Here is a 16,066-nt window from a genome sequence, read left to right as displayed (position 1 = left end):
TCACACATAGGGTGGTTCGTATGTTGAATGAACTGCTGTTGGAAGTAGTAAATGCAGTTTTAAATGACATTTAAAAGACATTTGGACAAATACATGACTAGGAAGAGAAGAAAGCGAGCACTGCAGATGCTGGAGATCAGAGTTGAAAAGTGTGATGCTAGAAAAGCACAACTGGTCAGGCAGCATCTTGAGCAGGAGAATCAATGTTTCAAACATAAGGTTTTCTTCAGAAATGAAGAGGTGGCCCAAGGGGGCAGAGAGATAAATGGGTGGGGCTGGGGGAAAGGTAGCTGAGAATGTGATAGGTAGATGAAGATAGGTCGGCGAGGAGGGTGGAGTAGATAGGTGGGAAGGAAGCATATCCAGGTCAAGAGAGCAGTGCTGAGTTGGAAAGTTGGATCTGGGATAAGGTGGTGGGAGGGAAAACGAGGAAACTGGTGAAGTCCACATTGATCCCGTGTGATTGGAAGGCCCGAAGGTGGAAAATGAGGCGTTCTTTCTCCAGGCTTCAAGTAGTAAGGGTTTGGCGGTGGAGGAGACCCAGGACCTGCATGTCCTTGGCGGAGTGGGAGGGGAATTGAAGTGTTCGGCCATTGGGCTGTGGGGTTGTTTTGTGTGAGTGTCCCGGAGATGGTCTTTGAAACATTCTGCAAGTAGGCATCCTGTCTCCCCAGTGTAGAGGAGACCATGTTAGGATCAACAGATACAATAACTGACATGTGTGGAAGTGCAGGTAAATCTCTGACAGATGTGGAAGGCTCCTTTGGGGCCTAGGACCAAGGTAAGGGGGAAGGTGTGTGCGTAGGTTTTGCAATTCTTGCGATGGCAGGGGAAGGTGCTGTCCCCCCCAACTTGTCCAATGATCTTTTCCAAACTTCCTCTCTCATACTTGCTCAAACTACGTTCCATATCCTTACTACTTTATTCTTTCACAGGATGTGGGCACCACTGGAAAAGCTGATAGTCATTGCACATTGTTAATTTTCCTTCAACATAATATATTGCTAGAGCTTTTCAGAGGGCAGTTAAAAGTTGATCACATTGTTGTATACCTGGAGTCACATCAAGACTCAACCAGGGAAGGATTTCCTTCCTGAAAGAACATGAGTGAATTGGATGGATTTTTGCTCATTATGTAAAGTGTAACTGAAGTATCTTTTATTGTGTATGACATATTTGTTTAGTGGGTGAGTCTGAATTATGATGATACTACTCCCTAAATAAATTTTGTATCCAAATTGTTTCCTCCATGGATTGTTTATCCAGCAAGTGTTTACTGTTCATAATCATTGTAGCTTTTCATTCGCTGAGGTGTAGGATTCTCATTTATATGAGAGGAAGATTCTTAAATGTACGTAGTCCAAATATGAACCGTAGTCCAAATATAGATACCAGAGATCTGAAACACAAACAGAAATAGCTTGAAAAACTGAGCAGGTCTGGCAGGATCTGTGGAGAGAAAGTAGAGTTAATATTTTGAGGTCAGTGACCTTCTATAGAACTGAAAGCAGCCAGGAAAGTACTTTTTAAGATTAGATTAGATTCCCTACAGTGTGGAAACAGGCCCTTCGGCCCAACACGTCCTCCGAAGAGCAACACACTCAGGCCCATTCCCCTACATTCACCCCTGATTAATGCACCTAACATGGGCAATTTAGCATGACCAATCCACCTGACCTGCACATCTTTGGACTGTGGGAGGAAACTGGAGCACCCGGAAGAAACCCACACAGACAGTGGGAGAATGTGCAACTCCACATAGTTATCTGAGGTGAGAATCGAACCCTGGTGCTGTGAGGCAGCAGTGCTAACCACGGAGCCACTGTGCTGCCCCGTGCCATCAACTTATGTTGATGTGGTATGGGGGCTAAAGGAGTAAGCAGATAGGTAGAGATGCAGCCCAGGGACAGAGGGGAGAAAAATAAAAGGTCATTTGGCAAAAGAATTATTGGTAGTAAGCTGGGAAGAAGAAGAATCTTGATAGTGAGGGCTATGAACAGTTGTAAATAGTTTGGTTTCAGCATGGCCAACCCGTTTCATGATAGAATCTGGGATAGGTCGTGACATCATGACCTCTTTACTTGAGATGCATTTGGCAAATGGAACTTCACAAAATAAGCATGTGCATTGACTGACAAAAAGAATGCTTTCATTAAAAAGTTGCTTTCAGATAAGATTAAGAGCACCCCACCTTGGTGGGAATTGATTCAGACTTTATCAACTCCATACTGTACACAGTGGAATGCAATGTTTTTGTATCCCCAAAGAAAACTGGATATAACTTCATTGCTGATGGTGGAATTTATAACACACATCTGGATCAGTGGCCAGCTCAAACGTTACCATGACAATTGGGAGAAGTCTATTAATATATCTGAAATGGAGTTATTGTTATGTTAATTATTCTAATGAATTTACCAGAATGTTACCAAAATCCATCTGGTTCACAATGTCCTTTTAGTTCAGAAAGTAAGCTGTCAAAAGAATATCAGGAGTCTGCAAAGAGGCTATAAGGTGCTGGAGGATTACTCATGTTGTCCCCCTATACAAGAAGGGTAGTAGGGATATTCTGGGTAACTACAGACCAGTGAGCCTGATGTCAGTGGTGGGAAAGTTGCTGGAGAAGGTATTAAGGGATAAAATCTATTTCTGTTTGCAAAAGAATGGGCTTATCAATGATAGGCAACATGGTTATGTGTGGGGGAGATCGTGCCTTACCAACTTAAGAGTTCTTTTGAGGAAGTGACCAAGTTGATAGATGAAGGAAGAGATGTACATGTCATATATATGGACCTTTAGTAAGGCATTCAGTAAGGTTCCCTATGGTAAACTAATGGAGAAAGTGAAGTCACATGTGCGCAGGGTGTTCTAGCTAGGTGGATAAAGAACTGGTTGACAGAGAGTAGTAGTTGAAAGGAGTTTCTCAAAATGGAGAAAGATGAGCAGTGGTGTTCCATAGGGATCAAGTGCTGGAGTCACTGTTGTTTGTGATATACATAAATTATATGGAAGAGGGCACTGTTGGTATGATCAGCAAGTTTGCAGGTGACACGAAAATTGGTGGAGTAGCAGAAAGCATAAGGGACTGTCAAAGAATACAAGACAATATAGATAGAGTGGAGAGTTGGGTGGAGAAGTGGCAGATGGCGTTCAATCCAGGCAAATGTGAGGTGATGCATTTTGAGAAGTCTAATTCTAGAGCGAACTATACAGTAAATGCAAGAGCCTTGGAAAAAGTTGATGGGCAGAGAGATCTGGGAGTGCAGGTCCATTTTACCCTGAACGTTGCTGCATAGGTGGATAGAGTGGTCAAGAAGGCATATGATGTGCTTTCCTTCATCGGACAGGTTATTGATTATAGGAGCTGGCAGGTCATGTCAAAATTGTCCAAACATTGGTTTCGCCAAATTTAGAATACTGTGTACAGTTCTGGTCACCACATTACCAAAAGAATGTGGACGTTTTGGAGAGGGTGCAGAGAAGGTTTATGAGGGTGTTGCCTGGTATGGAAGGTGCTCGCTATGAAGAGAGGTTGAATAGGGTTAGGATTGTTTTCATTAGGTTAAAAGGAGATTGCGGGGGGGACCTGATTGAGGTCTACAAAATCATGAAATGTATAACCGGGTAGATAGAGATGAGCTTTTTCCCAGGGTAAAGGATTCAGTGAGAGGTTGTGCTTTCAAGATGGGTGGTGAAAAGCTGAAGGAAGATACACATGGCAAGTACTTTACACAGAGGGTGGTAGGTGCCTGGAACATGTTGCCAGCAGATGTGGTAGAGGCAAGCATGGTAGATTCATTTAAGATATGTCTGGACAGATGCATGATTAGGTGGGGGGCAGAGGGATACAGATGCGTAGGAATTGGGTGACAAGTTTAGACAGTGGATTTGGATCGGCTCAGGCTTAAAGGGCTGTCAATTTTCTTTGTTCTTTATTTTTATAAGTTAAGTGGGTGGGGAAAATTAGCAGGTGGAGTGTAATGTAGGATGTGTGAACTTTGGCAAGGTGAAGAGATCTTAATCTGAATTTAAATCCATCTCTATTGAAATCTATCCTTTTATCATTTCTGCTAATTTTGGGGAGGCAGTTAGTAATTCCAAACTTTATGCTAATATTCAAGGGACAGGTTTGAATCCACTATGAAGTGCAGGGAAAACTGAAATCTATAATCTGTTCCTTTTAGAGAAGGAAACTTGCCATCTTTGCCAGTCATGCCCCCATAAAATGAATGAATAGGGAAAAAAAATCCAATGTGCTAGTTTCTCACTTCAGACTTGTGCTTTTTCACAGCTGCCAGTTTCCAGGACATAAAGGCATGAATTGTTATTTCGTATGCAATAAGTCCTGCTTTTATCTCCCACAGAACTGTTTAATTAAGATGGAAGAGAATGGGTACACAGGAGTTTTGGGTGACTTTGGACTGGCAGAGAAAATCCCTGATAAGTAAGTATACCACATTTTCCCCTTTTTAAATGTAATTTTCCACTTGAAGTAGCAGAATTATAATCCTAGGGTAACTATGAGAAAGTAACAATGAATAGAAATTTGCATCCCTCAAAATTGTTGAGATATTTAATCATGTTTTTAATAACTGTTGTTTTGAGCATAAATGAATGCGGTTCCCATTCAAAAAGGTATATGGTGATTTGTGGCAGTGTCACCAGACTAGTAATCCAGAGGCACTGACAAATGCTCTGGCACACTGGCTCAAACACCACCATGTCAACAGGGAGAACTCTATTAATATATCTGGAATGGAGTAATTGTTACCTTTAATAATTCTAATGAATTTACCAGTTTGTTACCAAAACTCGTCTGGTTCACTATGTCCTTTTAGTTCAGAAATTAAGTTGTCAAAAAGATATCGGGAATTTGCAAAGAGGCTATAAGTAGGTTAAGTGGGTGGGCAAAAATTGACAGGTGCAATATAATGCAGGATGTGTGAACTTTGGCACGAACAATAGTAAAGCAGCATATTTAATGGAAAGAAGTTGCAAAACTCTGAAAGATCTGAGTGTGTTGGTACATGAATTACAATGTTAGTATACAGGCTCAACAAGTGAAAATGGAATGTTGTTTATTGTAAGGGAATGAGATCGAGAGGAGGATATGTTGTTACAGTGGAATAAATGTTGTTGAGGCCACCTCTTGATTACTGTGTATAGGTTTTGTCGTCGTCTTTAAGAAAGGACATAAATAATTTACAGTTTGTAGAAGGTTTACTTGACTAATATCCAAGATAGGAAAGTTACATTAGGCTCAGCTGGTCAACCTTTCATCCTGTATCCATAGAAATTTAGAAGGGTGAGAGGTAAGTCCATTGAAACATTTTAAGATCCTGAGAGGACTTAACGAGGTGGATAGTGAAAGGATATTTCTCATATTCAAGATTAGTAGGGGACATAATTTAAAAATTAGGGATCTCACATTTAAGATGGGGATGAGGAAGATTATTTTAAGGGTGCATGTCTTTGGAACTGTTTCCCCAGAGAGTAGAGGGGGGTTGTTGAATGCTTTAAAGGAAAAGGTAGACTAAGAAGAGAGTTGTGTTATCAATGGTAAGCTGGAATGTGAAGTTGAGGCTGCAATCAGATAGGTTATGAAATACTATATGTCAGAGCAAATGGCCTAGTGTTAGTTGTTTATGTTTCTATTAACCAACATAAGACACAGTATTGCTTTGGAAAAATCTTGAAACAATGTTGTGGTTCTGTTCGCCGAGCTGGGAATTTGTTGCAGACGTTTCGTCCCCTGTCTAGGTGACTTCCTCAGTGCTTGGATGCCTCCTGTGAAGTGCTTCTGTGATGTTTCCTCTGGCATTTATAGTGGTTTAAATATAAATGATATAAATGCCGGAGGAAAGATCACAGAGGCGCTTCACAGGAGGCACCCAAGCACTGAGGATGTCACCTAGACAGGGGACGAAATGCCTGCAACACAAATTCCCAGCTCGGCGAACAGAACCTCAACGAGCACCTGAGCTACAAATCTTCTCTCAAACTTTGAAATCTTGAAGCAATATTTGAATATCTATTTACGTGTGATGACTGAATAATAGGGAATTCTGCTAATTCCTAATTGTTCACCTGAAGGTGCTGGAGATACTTTTTTTAAAACTGCCATAGTCTAGATTATGAAGCCATATCCAAGGTGCTGTTAGTCTCCCAGAATTTTGAACTGGTAATTTTGGGGGAAAAATGGTGTGTTACCTAAAAGTGGTTTTCCCTGATGTCTATGTCCTTTTGTGTAGCAGAGGTCCAGGTTTTGGAGGTTCCATTGTAGGAGTCCTGGTGAGTTGTTGCATTGCCTCTTGTAGGTTGTAAACATTTGCAGCCTTGATTCATTACTGGTAGAGGGAGTGTATAATATTATGGATGAAGTGTCACTGAGTGGGCTGAGCTGCTTGAGAGTTTTTGGTGCTGCACTGAAACAGTTAAGTGTTGAATATTCCATCATATTTCGGACAGGTGCCTTTGTAGATAGTTCATAGTAATTAGAGAAGTTCCTAACAATATTTAGCCTCTGGTCTGCTCTTGCAGCCAGTGTTTAAAAGTGCAATTTGTTATGTTATAAGTAGCAATTGTCTCACAAGCTTAAGAAAAATGGACATCTTTAGACTTGCAACAAACTAAGTTAACCGTTTTTAAAACAAAATGTATTCATTTGTGGGATTTGGATATCACTGGCTGGCCAGCATTTAATGCCTATCCCTAGTTGCCTTTGAGAAGATGGTGGTGAATTGCTGCTGCACACTGCTGTCACTGTGCATGGTGAGAAAGTATCAAAGTCGGTAGTCTAGAGACCTATGTTTGCCAACCTAAAGGGATGGGGGAAATGGTGTAACTGGAGTTCTGGGTTGGATGAGTTTTAGGCAGTGGAGCCAGGGTTCAGCAGGCCCAGGTACAGAGGCAAAAGGAGCAGCTGAGCATGACTGGTTTCATACCTGCCAAATTCAGTATCTGTATCCTGGTTTCACAAATTCAACATCTTTTTAAAATTTAATCAAAACATCTGTTTCCTCATTCCTGATGAAGGCCTTATGCCCGAAACGTCGAATTTCCTGTTCCTTGGATGCTGCCTGACCTGCTGTGCTTTTCCAGCAACACATTTTCAGCTCAAAGCATCTGTTGCCTTCTGTAAGCTGGTCAATCCAACAAATAGGAGTCAATACCAAAGATGCACTGGAGGCTGATCCTAGAGCAGATGCTGATGACAAAATCTTTATCACTGGAGACCCAGGCTTGACTGATATAGCAGAGTCATCTCTGGTGACTTAAATTTTTCAATACCAACTCTCTTTTCTTTCAAAGAATGCATGGCATTTTTGAAGGTTGAGGACTTGCTGTGAGGTATTGAGTCCAGGAGCAAAGGAATAGAAGAGAAGATAGATGCCAGAAGGAAAAATTCGCAAAGGATATAAGTTAGGTTATCTCACTTTTTACTTACCAAATGCTCACTAGCATTGCCAACCCTCTAGAATTACCCTGAATGAATTAAAGATCAATCTCCAAGATATTGCTGCAAGCAAAGCCAGAAGGAAAATTGGCCATGCATTATAAAGAATTGCATTTATTTTGAATTTGTCAGTGTTGATGCTCAAAGAGGCTTGGGTATTCTTAAACAAGAAATGTAGAAATTTGATGTGCAGTTATGGCAGCAATTAGAAGGCAGATGGCATGTTGGCCTTTATTGAAAGGGAGACTGTTTGTTGTGGTGTGGAAAAGTACAGTAAGTTGGTTTCTGGGCTAAGCAAATTGGGTTTAGGTCCACCTGAAGGTTAGAGCAATGAGAAACAATCTCTTCAAAGATTCTGAAATGTGATATAAAAAAATTGGTCTGCTAATTAGAAGTCTTAAAATATAGGGTAAGTGAACAATCACTTAAGATTGAAATGGGGAGAAATTACTCCATCCAAAGTCTTTCGAATCCTCTACTCAGCATTGTGGCTGCTCCGTTGTCGAGTGCTTTTGAAGCTGAAATACGTAGATTTTTTGCTGTTTCAGGGAATGAGGCATATGAAAGTGGGCAGGACAGTGATGTTGAAGTTAAAGATCAGTCATAATCCTGTTGAATGGCACAGCAGGCTGAATAAGCCATCTGTGTCTACCCTTCCTATTTCTTGTTGTCTTCTAAAATCTAATTGTACCACCCCATTTGAATTGGAGTATGAGTGGTATAGTTATGTAATCCTTGTCAATGAAGACTTGCAGATGTTTTTGTCCTTGGCCTCCAATTTTCAGACTTTTCTTTTTGTCTTTGACCATTCTCTTCCCTGGTCAAAAACCTTTTGCAATTAAGATACGGCTACTTGATGGTTTGTGGGCATTATGATTGTCTTCGTTCACCTGGGTCATGATTTACTGCAAAAAAAAATGATATTTTAAGTAACTGGTCCTATGGCAAATAATTTTTATGTCAGTATTACCATGCACTGAATATCAGCATTTTAATGCTTTGCCAAAGAAAGCATATTAAGTAAATAGATGTTTTGTAAAATAGCAAAGCATGTTACTTTTTTATTTTACATTTCAGTGCAAGTGTAGAAAAGTTGTCAGTGGTTGGATCACCTTTTTGGATGGCTCCAGAGGTACTTCATAGTGAGCATTATAATGAAAAGGTAAGTGTTCTGTCTTAGATTAGCAGCAAACATCATTGTTTGCAAAATAAAACTTAGTGTATTGATTTTAAATGTTTATTCCTTTATATTTCACTTGAATTTTCCTTGATTTGTTAAAAAGAACAAAGTGAAGCTGCTATGTAATGGAAAATATTTGTGTACTTAAAGCCTTAAAGCTACCAGCAAAGTTGCATATCAGGTAGTTATTCAATCTGTGGTTACTTTGCTTCTTCCAAAATCCATCCCACTATACCATATTAACCTTTTGAGTGTCCGTTTTGCCATTTATGTATTTCCCCAGGTTTGTTCTTGTCAGGCACTATTAGTTCTCAACAGCAGTTAGAATAGGCAACCTTCAGTTCTCATGTAGTCAGGGGTATGTTTGTCAAATTCCAGGCACAATAAAGCAGAGTGAAGTAACATTCATTAATTTACAGTGCTTTATTCTGTTGGACTTATAATATGGATGCCTGAGTATTATGAATGGTGATATATTTCCTTATATGGATGGTGAGTGGCTTGGTGGGGAACTTGTAAATGGAGGTTTTCCCATGTATGTGTTACCCTTGTCCGTCTAGATGGAAGTGTTCGTTAGTTTGGAAGGTGCTGGCCGAGGATTTTTGGTGAATTTCTGCAGTACATCTTGTAAACACACATTGCTGCTATTGCTGCATGTTGGTATTGGAGGGAGTGAATGTTTATAGTTTTGGTGCCAATTAAGTGGGCTGCTTTGTTTGGATAGTGTCTAGCTTCTTGAGCTGCACTCATCCAGGCAAGTGACGATTACTCCATTACACTCCTGACTTGTGGCTTGTTGATAGACTGCCCTTTGGGCAGTCAGGAGGTGAGTTACTTCGGTATTCCTAGCCTCTGACCTGCTCTTACAGCTACTTATTTATATGGTGACTCCAGTTGATTTTTTGATAATGCCAGGCTGTTGATAATGTGCGATTCAGTTATGATAACACCATTGAATGTCAAGGGTGTGGTGGTTGGATTGTCTCTTTTTGGCGATGGTCACTGCCTGGCATTTGTGTGGCACAACTGTTAATTTTATCCCAGGCATGGATGTTGTCAGATCTTAAAAACTGAAAGAACTGCAGATGCTGTAAATCAGAAACAAAAACAGAAGTTGCTGGAAAAGTCTGGCAGCATCTGAAAAGAAATCAGAGTTAACATTTTGGGTCTGGTGACCCTTCCTCAAAAGGCAAGTCTTGTTGCATTTGAAGATGGACTGCTTCAGAATTTGAGGAGTCGCAAATGGTGCTGAACACTGTACAATTAGCAGTGAACATTCCCACTTCTGACCTTATGATTGAGGGAAGCAGCCGAAGATGGTTGGGTCTAAAACACTAATTACCTCTGCAGAAATGCTCTGGAGCTGAGAAAATTGACCTCCAACAATCACACCAATTTTCCTATGTGCCAGTATAATTCCAACCAGTGGAGCTTTCCCCCAATTCCCATTAATCCTGACTTTGCTAGATCTCTATGATGCCATATTTGTTCAAATGTGGTGTTAATGTCAAGGACTGTCACTCTCACCTAGTCTCTGGAATTCAGTTCTTTTGAACCAAGGCTGTAATGAGGACAGGAGTTCAATGGCTCTGATGGAACCCAAATTTGGTGTCAGTTGCTGCTGAGCTAGTGCTACTCGATGACACCTCCTATCACTTTACTGAAGAGCAAGAATAAACTGATGGGCTGGTAATTGGCCAGGTTCGAATTGTGCTACATTTTGAGTACAGGACATGTGTGGGCAATTTTTCACGTTGGAGAGATGCCAGTGGTGTAGCTGTACTGGAACAGCATGGCTAGGAGGGCAGCAAGTTCTGGAGTACAAGTCTTCAGTACTATTGCTGGAATGTTATCAAGGCCTGTTGCCTTTGCAGCATCCATTGCCTCTGATTGTTTGTTGATATCAAATATACTCATTGATACTGGCATGTTCAATGGTACTGAATTTGGAGGAGTTGTGTAACAGGAAAGACTCCTTTTTTTGAAAAAAAATCTTTTATCTTGCTATTAGCATCACTGGAGAGATGATGACCTAGTGGTGTAATCATTAGATTATTAATCCAGAAGCTCAGCTAATGTTCTGGGGACCCAGGCTCAAATTCCAATATCTGCCACTTTGGGATTTGAAGTGGATTTCTAAACAAAATTTGGAATTAAGACTGTGACACCATTGTCAATAATTAGAACAAACCATCTGGCTTACTCCATGTTCCTCAAGGAATGATCTCTACCAACCTCACCTGGTCTGACCTACTGTAACACCAGAGCCACAGCAATGTGTTGAATCTCAACTGCCCTCTGAAATGGCCTAGCAAGCCAGTCAGTTAGGTAAATTGCTGCAAAGTCTCAACCTACGACATGTGGACTGCAGTGGTTCAAGAAGGTAGCACACTATCATCTTCTCGAGGACACCGAGAGATGGGCAATAGATGCCAGTAATATCTATGTTTAACTTGATGCATTGTCACGCAGCTCTCTTGAGGGAGGGACTAAGTGACTTAATTCCGTTCAAAATCCTGTGTTCGTATGCGTGATGAGAAATGTTCTCAATTTGGCTTTTTTTCATACTCACTAAGCTCTGGTTACTGTTTCATCTGTCCTTTTTCATATTGATGTGATAAGCATGTAACTGACTAGAACTTGTAAAGCTAATTAGTCCAGGGAATTTCTGTGCAAAGTTTCGAAGGACCATTACGTCTTTTAAAGAAGACACATGGTTTTTAAGAGGAAAATTAAGTATATTTTCTTTTGAATGAGTAAGTAGCAAAATATAACTACTGAAAAATGTTTTGTTGCTGCCTGTACTCTTTAATAAATCTGTTTGGTAGCTAAAGGCCAAGACATGACTTGGAGGAAATGCTATTTCACTTTCATTAGCTCAGTGGGTCCATGTGGTGTGGTATACAACTTGTATCAAAAATTATACATATAGTTCTCTGCCACCCTGGGTGCATGGCAATACTTTATTTGAATATTTAGGTAACTGGAAAGTTTTCAGCAACTGGATTTTATTTGCAACAAAAGGATATATTTGATTAAATAAGTCATGCCCAAATATGTCAGGTCAGATAGATTTTGAAAATCCTGTTATGATATTTGAAGGTCATCGTTACCATCTCTGACTCTTGTCTGCCTAATAGAATTTGTCTGACTGTGTGCTGCAGATGATGATTAGAGATGTTTTTGGTATAATCATAGAAGGAATGGAAAAGGTTAGTGGGCTAGGTATAGTTAGCAATTGGGATAGCATGCTGGGCTTTTTTGCAGCGGGTTTGGAGAGTATCATAGATGTTTTGCTTCCATTGTATAAACTTTGGATTCATAGCTCTAATTTTCAGCATAGTTTAGACTCTAAAGTAAAAAGACATACTCACCTTGGTGGTATAGTGAAAGTTTAGTAGATTAGTCCTTGAGATGAAATAGTTGTCTAGTGATGAGAGGCTGATTAAATTGGGCTTATTCACTGGACATTAGAAAAAAGGTTATCTAATCATAACATAAAAGATTCTGAAGGGACTTGACAGGGTAAAGGATTGAGAGGTTGTTTTCCCTGGCCAGGGTCTATAGAACATGGACACCCAGCCTTATTTGGGAAAAACAATGGCTAATTAAACTGAAATGAGATGTTTTGGTGGTCAGAGTTGTGAATCTTGGGGCTCCATACCATTCATAGGATATAGCATCATCAAGAATGTATGGAATATATAATAAAAAGGAGTGGTCGCGGATTAACCCTGATGGTATTGAACGGTAGAGCAGACTTGATCCATGGGCTCCTGCTCCAGTTACTTTTAAGTTCTTGTGTTGTTATGATTCTTTCTTTCTTGGTTGTGAAGTACTTGAACATAAATTATTCTCCAATAATTAATTCAATTTTAAAAATTTTTATGTATAACTGTAGTAATTTAATAGCTAAATTACCATAAAGCTTTGTTTCTAACACTGTTTGTAATTTAATGACAGGCAGATGTGTTTTCGTACGGCATTATTCTATGTGAAATTATTGCCAGAGTACAAGCTGATCCTGACTATCTACCTCGGACAGTGGTAAGGAGTGAGTTTTTGATCCTGCTTTAAGATAAGAGAATATCACTTTTCATAAATGTTTTGTGGTTTAACATGAGCCATATGTTGAAGGTGTACTTTTAGAAGTTTTTAAAAAAAATAATAAATTGGGGATCTTCTTGCATTTGCCTAACTATGTCAAATGATGGGCGAACATCTATATGGGAATACGAATGGAAAACTGATCCTTAAATATACCAAATTGGTTATCTCTCAGCAGACCAGTGTAATACTGCTATGTTGATCAGTTGTGTTGTAGAAGACCCCAAATCTGACTCCTGCAGAACTGACTGCTATCCACTGTCCCCACTCTCTGCCTTCTACCAGTCAGTCCACAGTCTTATCCTTAGTAATTGACTCTATAAAATCTTATCAGTGACTGATGAGAAGCTAGCCACTCTATAACTTCTCATTGCCTACCTCCCTTCTTTAAACTGGGGTATTACATTAACCATTTTCAAGTTCTCTGGGACCCTCCCTGACTCCATTGATTCCTGAAAGATCACCACCAATGCCTCCATAATCTCCTCCATATTCTCCTCCTATCTTGTTCAGAGACCTTGTAGTCTATTGGGTCAGGATGATTTTTCAGCCTTTCAAATCTTTCAACATCCTCAGCATCTTCTCCTTAGTGATGACCACTACACTCCTCTCTCGAAGTTCTGGTATGTAGCTGGCGTCTTCCACTGTGAAAACTGATGTGAAGTACCAGTTCAGTTCCTCTGCCAGTTCTGTGTTTCCCCATTAGTACTTCTCCAACCTAATTTTTCAGTAGTCCAATGTTAACTTCTGCCTCTCTCTTAGATATCTTTTTAAAAAAAACTCTTCTTTTATATCACTAACTAGCAAATCTAATTTCATCTTTTCCCACCTCCCCAAATTACTCTTTCGGTTGTCTTTTGCTTTGTAACAGCTTCCCAATCCTCTGGTTTCTCACGATCTTTACCAAACGTTATGCTTTTTATTTTGATTTTATGCCATCACTGATTTTCCTTGTCAGCCACTGTTGCCTTGTACTCTCCTTTTAAAATGTTTTTCTTCCATGGGATGAATTTCTGCAGTGCTTCTGAACTACCACCAGAGACTCCGGCCAGTGATGCTCCACTGTCTTCCCTGGTAGGCTCACTTCCGAATCCACTTTGACCAGCTCCTCCTCATATTTACACTGTTACCTTTACTAAATTGTAATATCACGACATCTGATTCCAGTTCTCCCCCTCAAACTGTAAGATGAATTCTATCATACAGTTTTTTGTGTGAGCAAGGTGGTGTTGGAGGAGGGCTCCTGAGCTGGAACTTGTCTGCTTTTCTTTTCTTCCCTGTATTTGTTTTCTTTCCCTCCTTTCTTTCTTTTCTCTATACCTTTTACTTACCTCTTCCTGAGCTGAGGTGTCAGCGAGAGCCCAGCACAGACCTCAAGTGGAACTAGCATTAAGAGGGTTGGCCCGGGGCAGACCTCAGGAGTGAGCCCTTACTTTTCCTACACAAGCACAGGAATTGGCGGCTGCTGCGTCAGCAGAGGGGACCTGTAGGCCCAGTGGCAATAGGGATTGCCGACTTCATCGTTGATTGTATTTGGTGTTAGAAGAGCATCATAGTGACATCGACTTGAGTCCAGCGGTGAGATATGCGACGCAGCACAGGCAACAACGAGGTGGTGACAGAGGGCTATTAGCCCATTTGCGAAAGATGGTGCCTGAGGATCGATGATTTTGTTGGTTGGATCCCGTGTAGACAGCAGCATAGTGGTGGAAGAGGTATGGCGGCTCAAGTGTTGTTGATGCGGATAAGCTGACTCAGGACTGATGGATTCTCTTTAAGTTGTATCTAATTTTTTTCCTCCAATTGCTCAAAATGACACCAAATTGTGGCAACAAATGAAAGCTTTTTACAGTATTTTATGGCATTCTCCCTGTAAAAATCCACGTAACAATAAAAGCAATAAATCAAGATGATAAGCTCCCTATCAATTTGATTTCAATGCACATCACCAAATCCAGAATTGCCTGTTCCTTCGTGGGCTCTGCCACAAGCTGCTGCAAAAGACCGTCTCGTAGATATTCCGCAAATGCTTTTTCTTGACTATCTGCTGCCAACCCAACTTTCCTAGTCCACCTGCATGTTGAAGCTCCCCCAGGACTTGCAGCAGTGCCTTTTCTACATGCTTTTTCTATCTCCGTGATTTATTTTTTGCCCCACATCCTGATTATTGCTAAGAGGCCTGTACACGACTCCCATCAGTCTTTTTTTTAGACTTTGCAGTTCTTCAGATTCAACACCATCTGACTCTACATCACTTACTGCTATTCATTTTAATTTAATTTCTTACTAACAAGGCAACCTACCCCCATCCTTTCAATAGGACTCGTCGTCTTGGATATTTATTTCCCAGATTTGATCCCTGGCAGCACATCTGTATTGCCATGATATTGTATGTGCCAGTTTCAGTCTGTGACTCATACTCTTTTACCTTTATTTTGTATACCATGTGTATTTAAGTACAACGCTATCAGTCCTGCATTGACTGCCCTCATCTAATTGTTGTCCCCTTATAGAGTCATAGAGATGTACAGCATGGAAACAGACCCTTTGGTCCAACCCGCCCATGCCGACCAGATATCCCAACCCAATCTAGTCCCACCTGCCAGAACCCGGCCCATATCCCTCAAAACCCTTCCTATTCATATACCCATCCAGATGCCTCTTAAATGTTGCAATTGTACCAGCTTCTACCACTTCCTCTGGCAGCTCATTCCATACCCATACCACCCTCTGTGTGAAAAGGTTGCCCGTTAGATCTCTCTTATCTTCCCCTCTCACCCTAAACCTATGCCCTCTAGTTCTGGACTCCCTGATCCCAGGGAAAAGACTTTGTCTATTTACCCTAGCCATGCCCCTCATAATTTTGTAAACCACTATAAGGTCACCCCTCAGCCACTGACGCTCCAGGGAAAACAGCCCCAGCCTGTTCAGCCTCTCCAGTAGCTCAAATCCTCCAACCCTAGCAACATCCTTGTCAATCTTTTCTGAACCCTTTCAAGTTTCGCAACATCTTTCCGATAGGAAGGAGACCAAAACTGCATGCAATATTCCAAGAGTGGCCTAACCAATGTCCTGTACAGCTGCAACATGACCTCCCAACACCTGTACTCAATACTCTGACCAATAAAAGAAAGCATACCAAACGCCGCCTTCATATCCTATCTACCTGCGACTCCACTTTCAAGGAGCTATGAACCTGCACTCCAAGGTCTCTTTGTTCAGCAACACTCCCTAGGACCTTACCATTAAGTGTATAAATCCTGCTAAGATTTGCTTTTCCAAAATGCAGCACCTCGCATTTATCTGAATTAAACTCCATCTGC

At 40.8% G+C, this 16,066-nt stretch overlaps 1 protein-coding gene across 4 annotated transcripts in view; it reads left to right on the top strand.

The window, feature by feature from the left end:
* Positions 1-16,066, top strand: part of tesk2 (testis associated actin remodelling kinase 2) — a 90,448-nt gene that overhangs the window by 62,524 nt on the left and 11,858 nt on the right. For all 4 annotated transcript variants that reach the window (XM_060829861.1, XM_060829862.1, XM_060829860.1 and 1 more), the window contains 3 exons: positions 4,365-4,444; positions 8,534-8,618; positions 12,600-12,683. In XM_060829861.1, the coding sequence (XP_060685844.1) occupies positions 4,365-4,444; positions 8,534-8,618; positions 12,600-12,683 (249 nt within the window). The remainder of the gene's footprint in view (positions 1-4,364; positions 4,445-8,533; positions 8,619-12,599; positions 12,684-16,066) is intronic.

This window comes from Hemiscyllium ocellatum, chromosome 9 (assembly GCF_020745735.1).
Source record: "Hemiscyllium ocellatum isolate sHemOce1 chromosome 9, sHemOce1.pat.X.cur, whole genome shotgun sequence".
In the NCBI taxonomy this organism is placed as follows: Eukaryota; Metazoa; Chordata; class Chondrichthyes; order Orectolobiformes; family Hemiscylliidae; genus Hemiscyllium; species Hemiscyllium ocellatum.
Note: the sequence above shows the minus strand (reverse complement) of the source record. Positions and strands in the feature narration are given on the sequence as shown.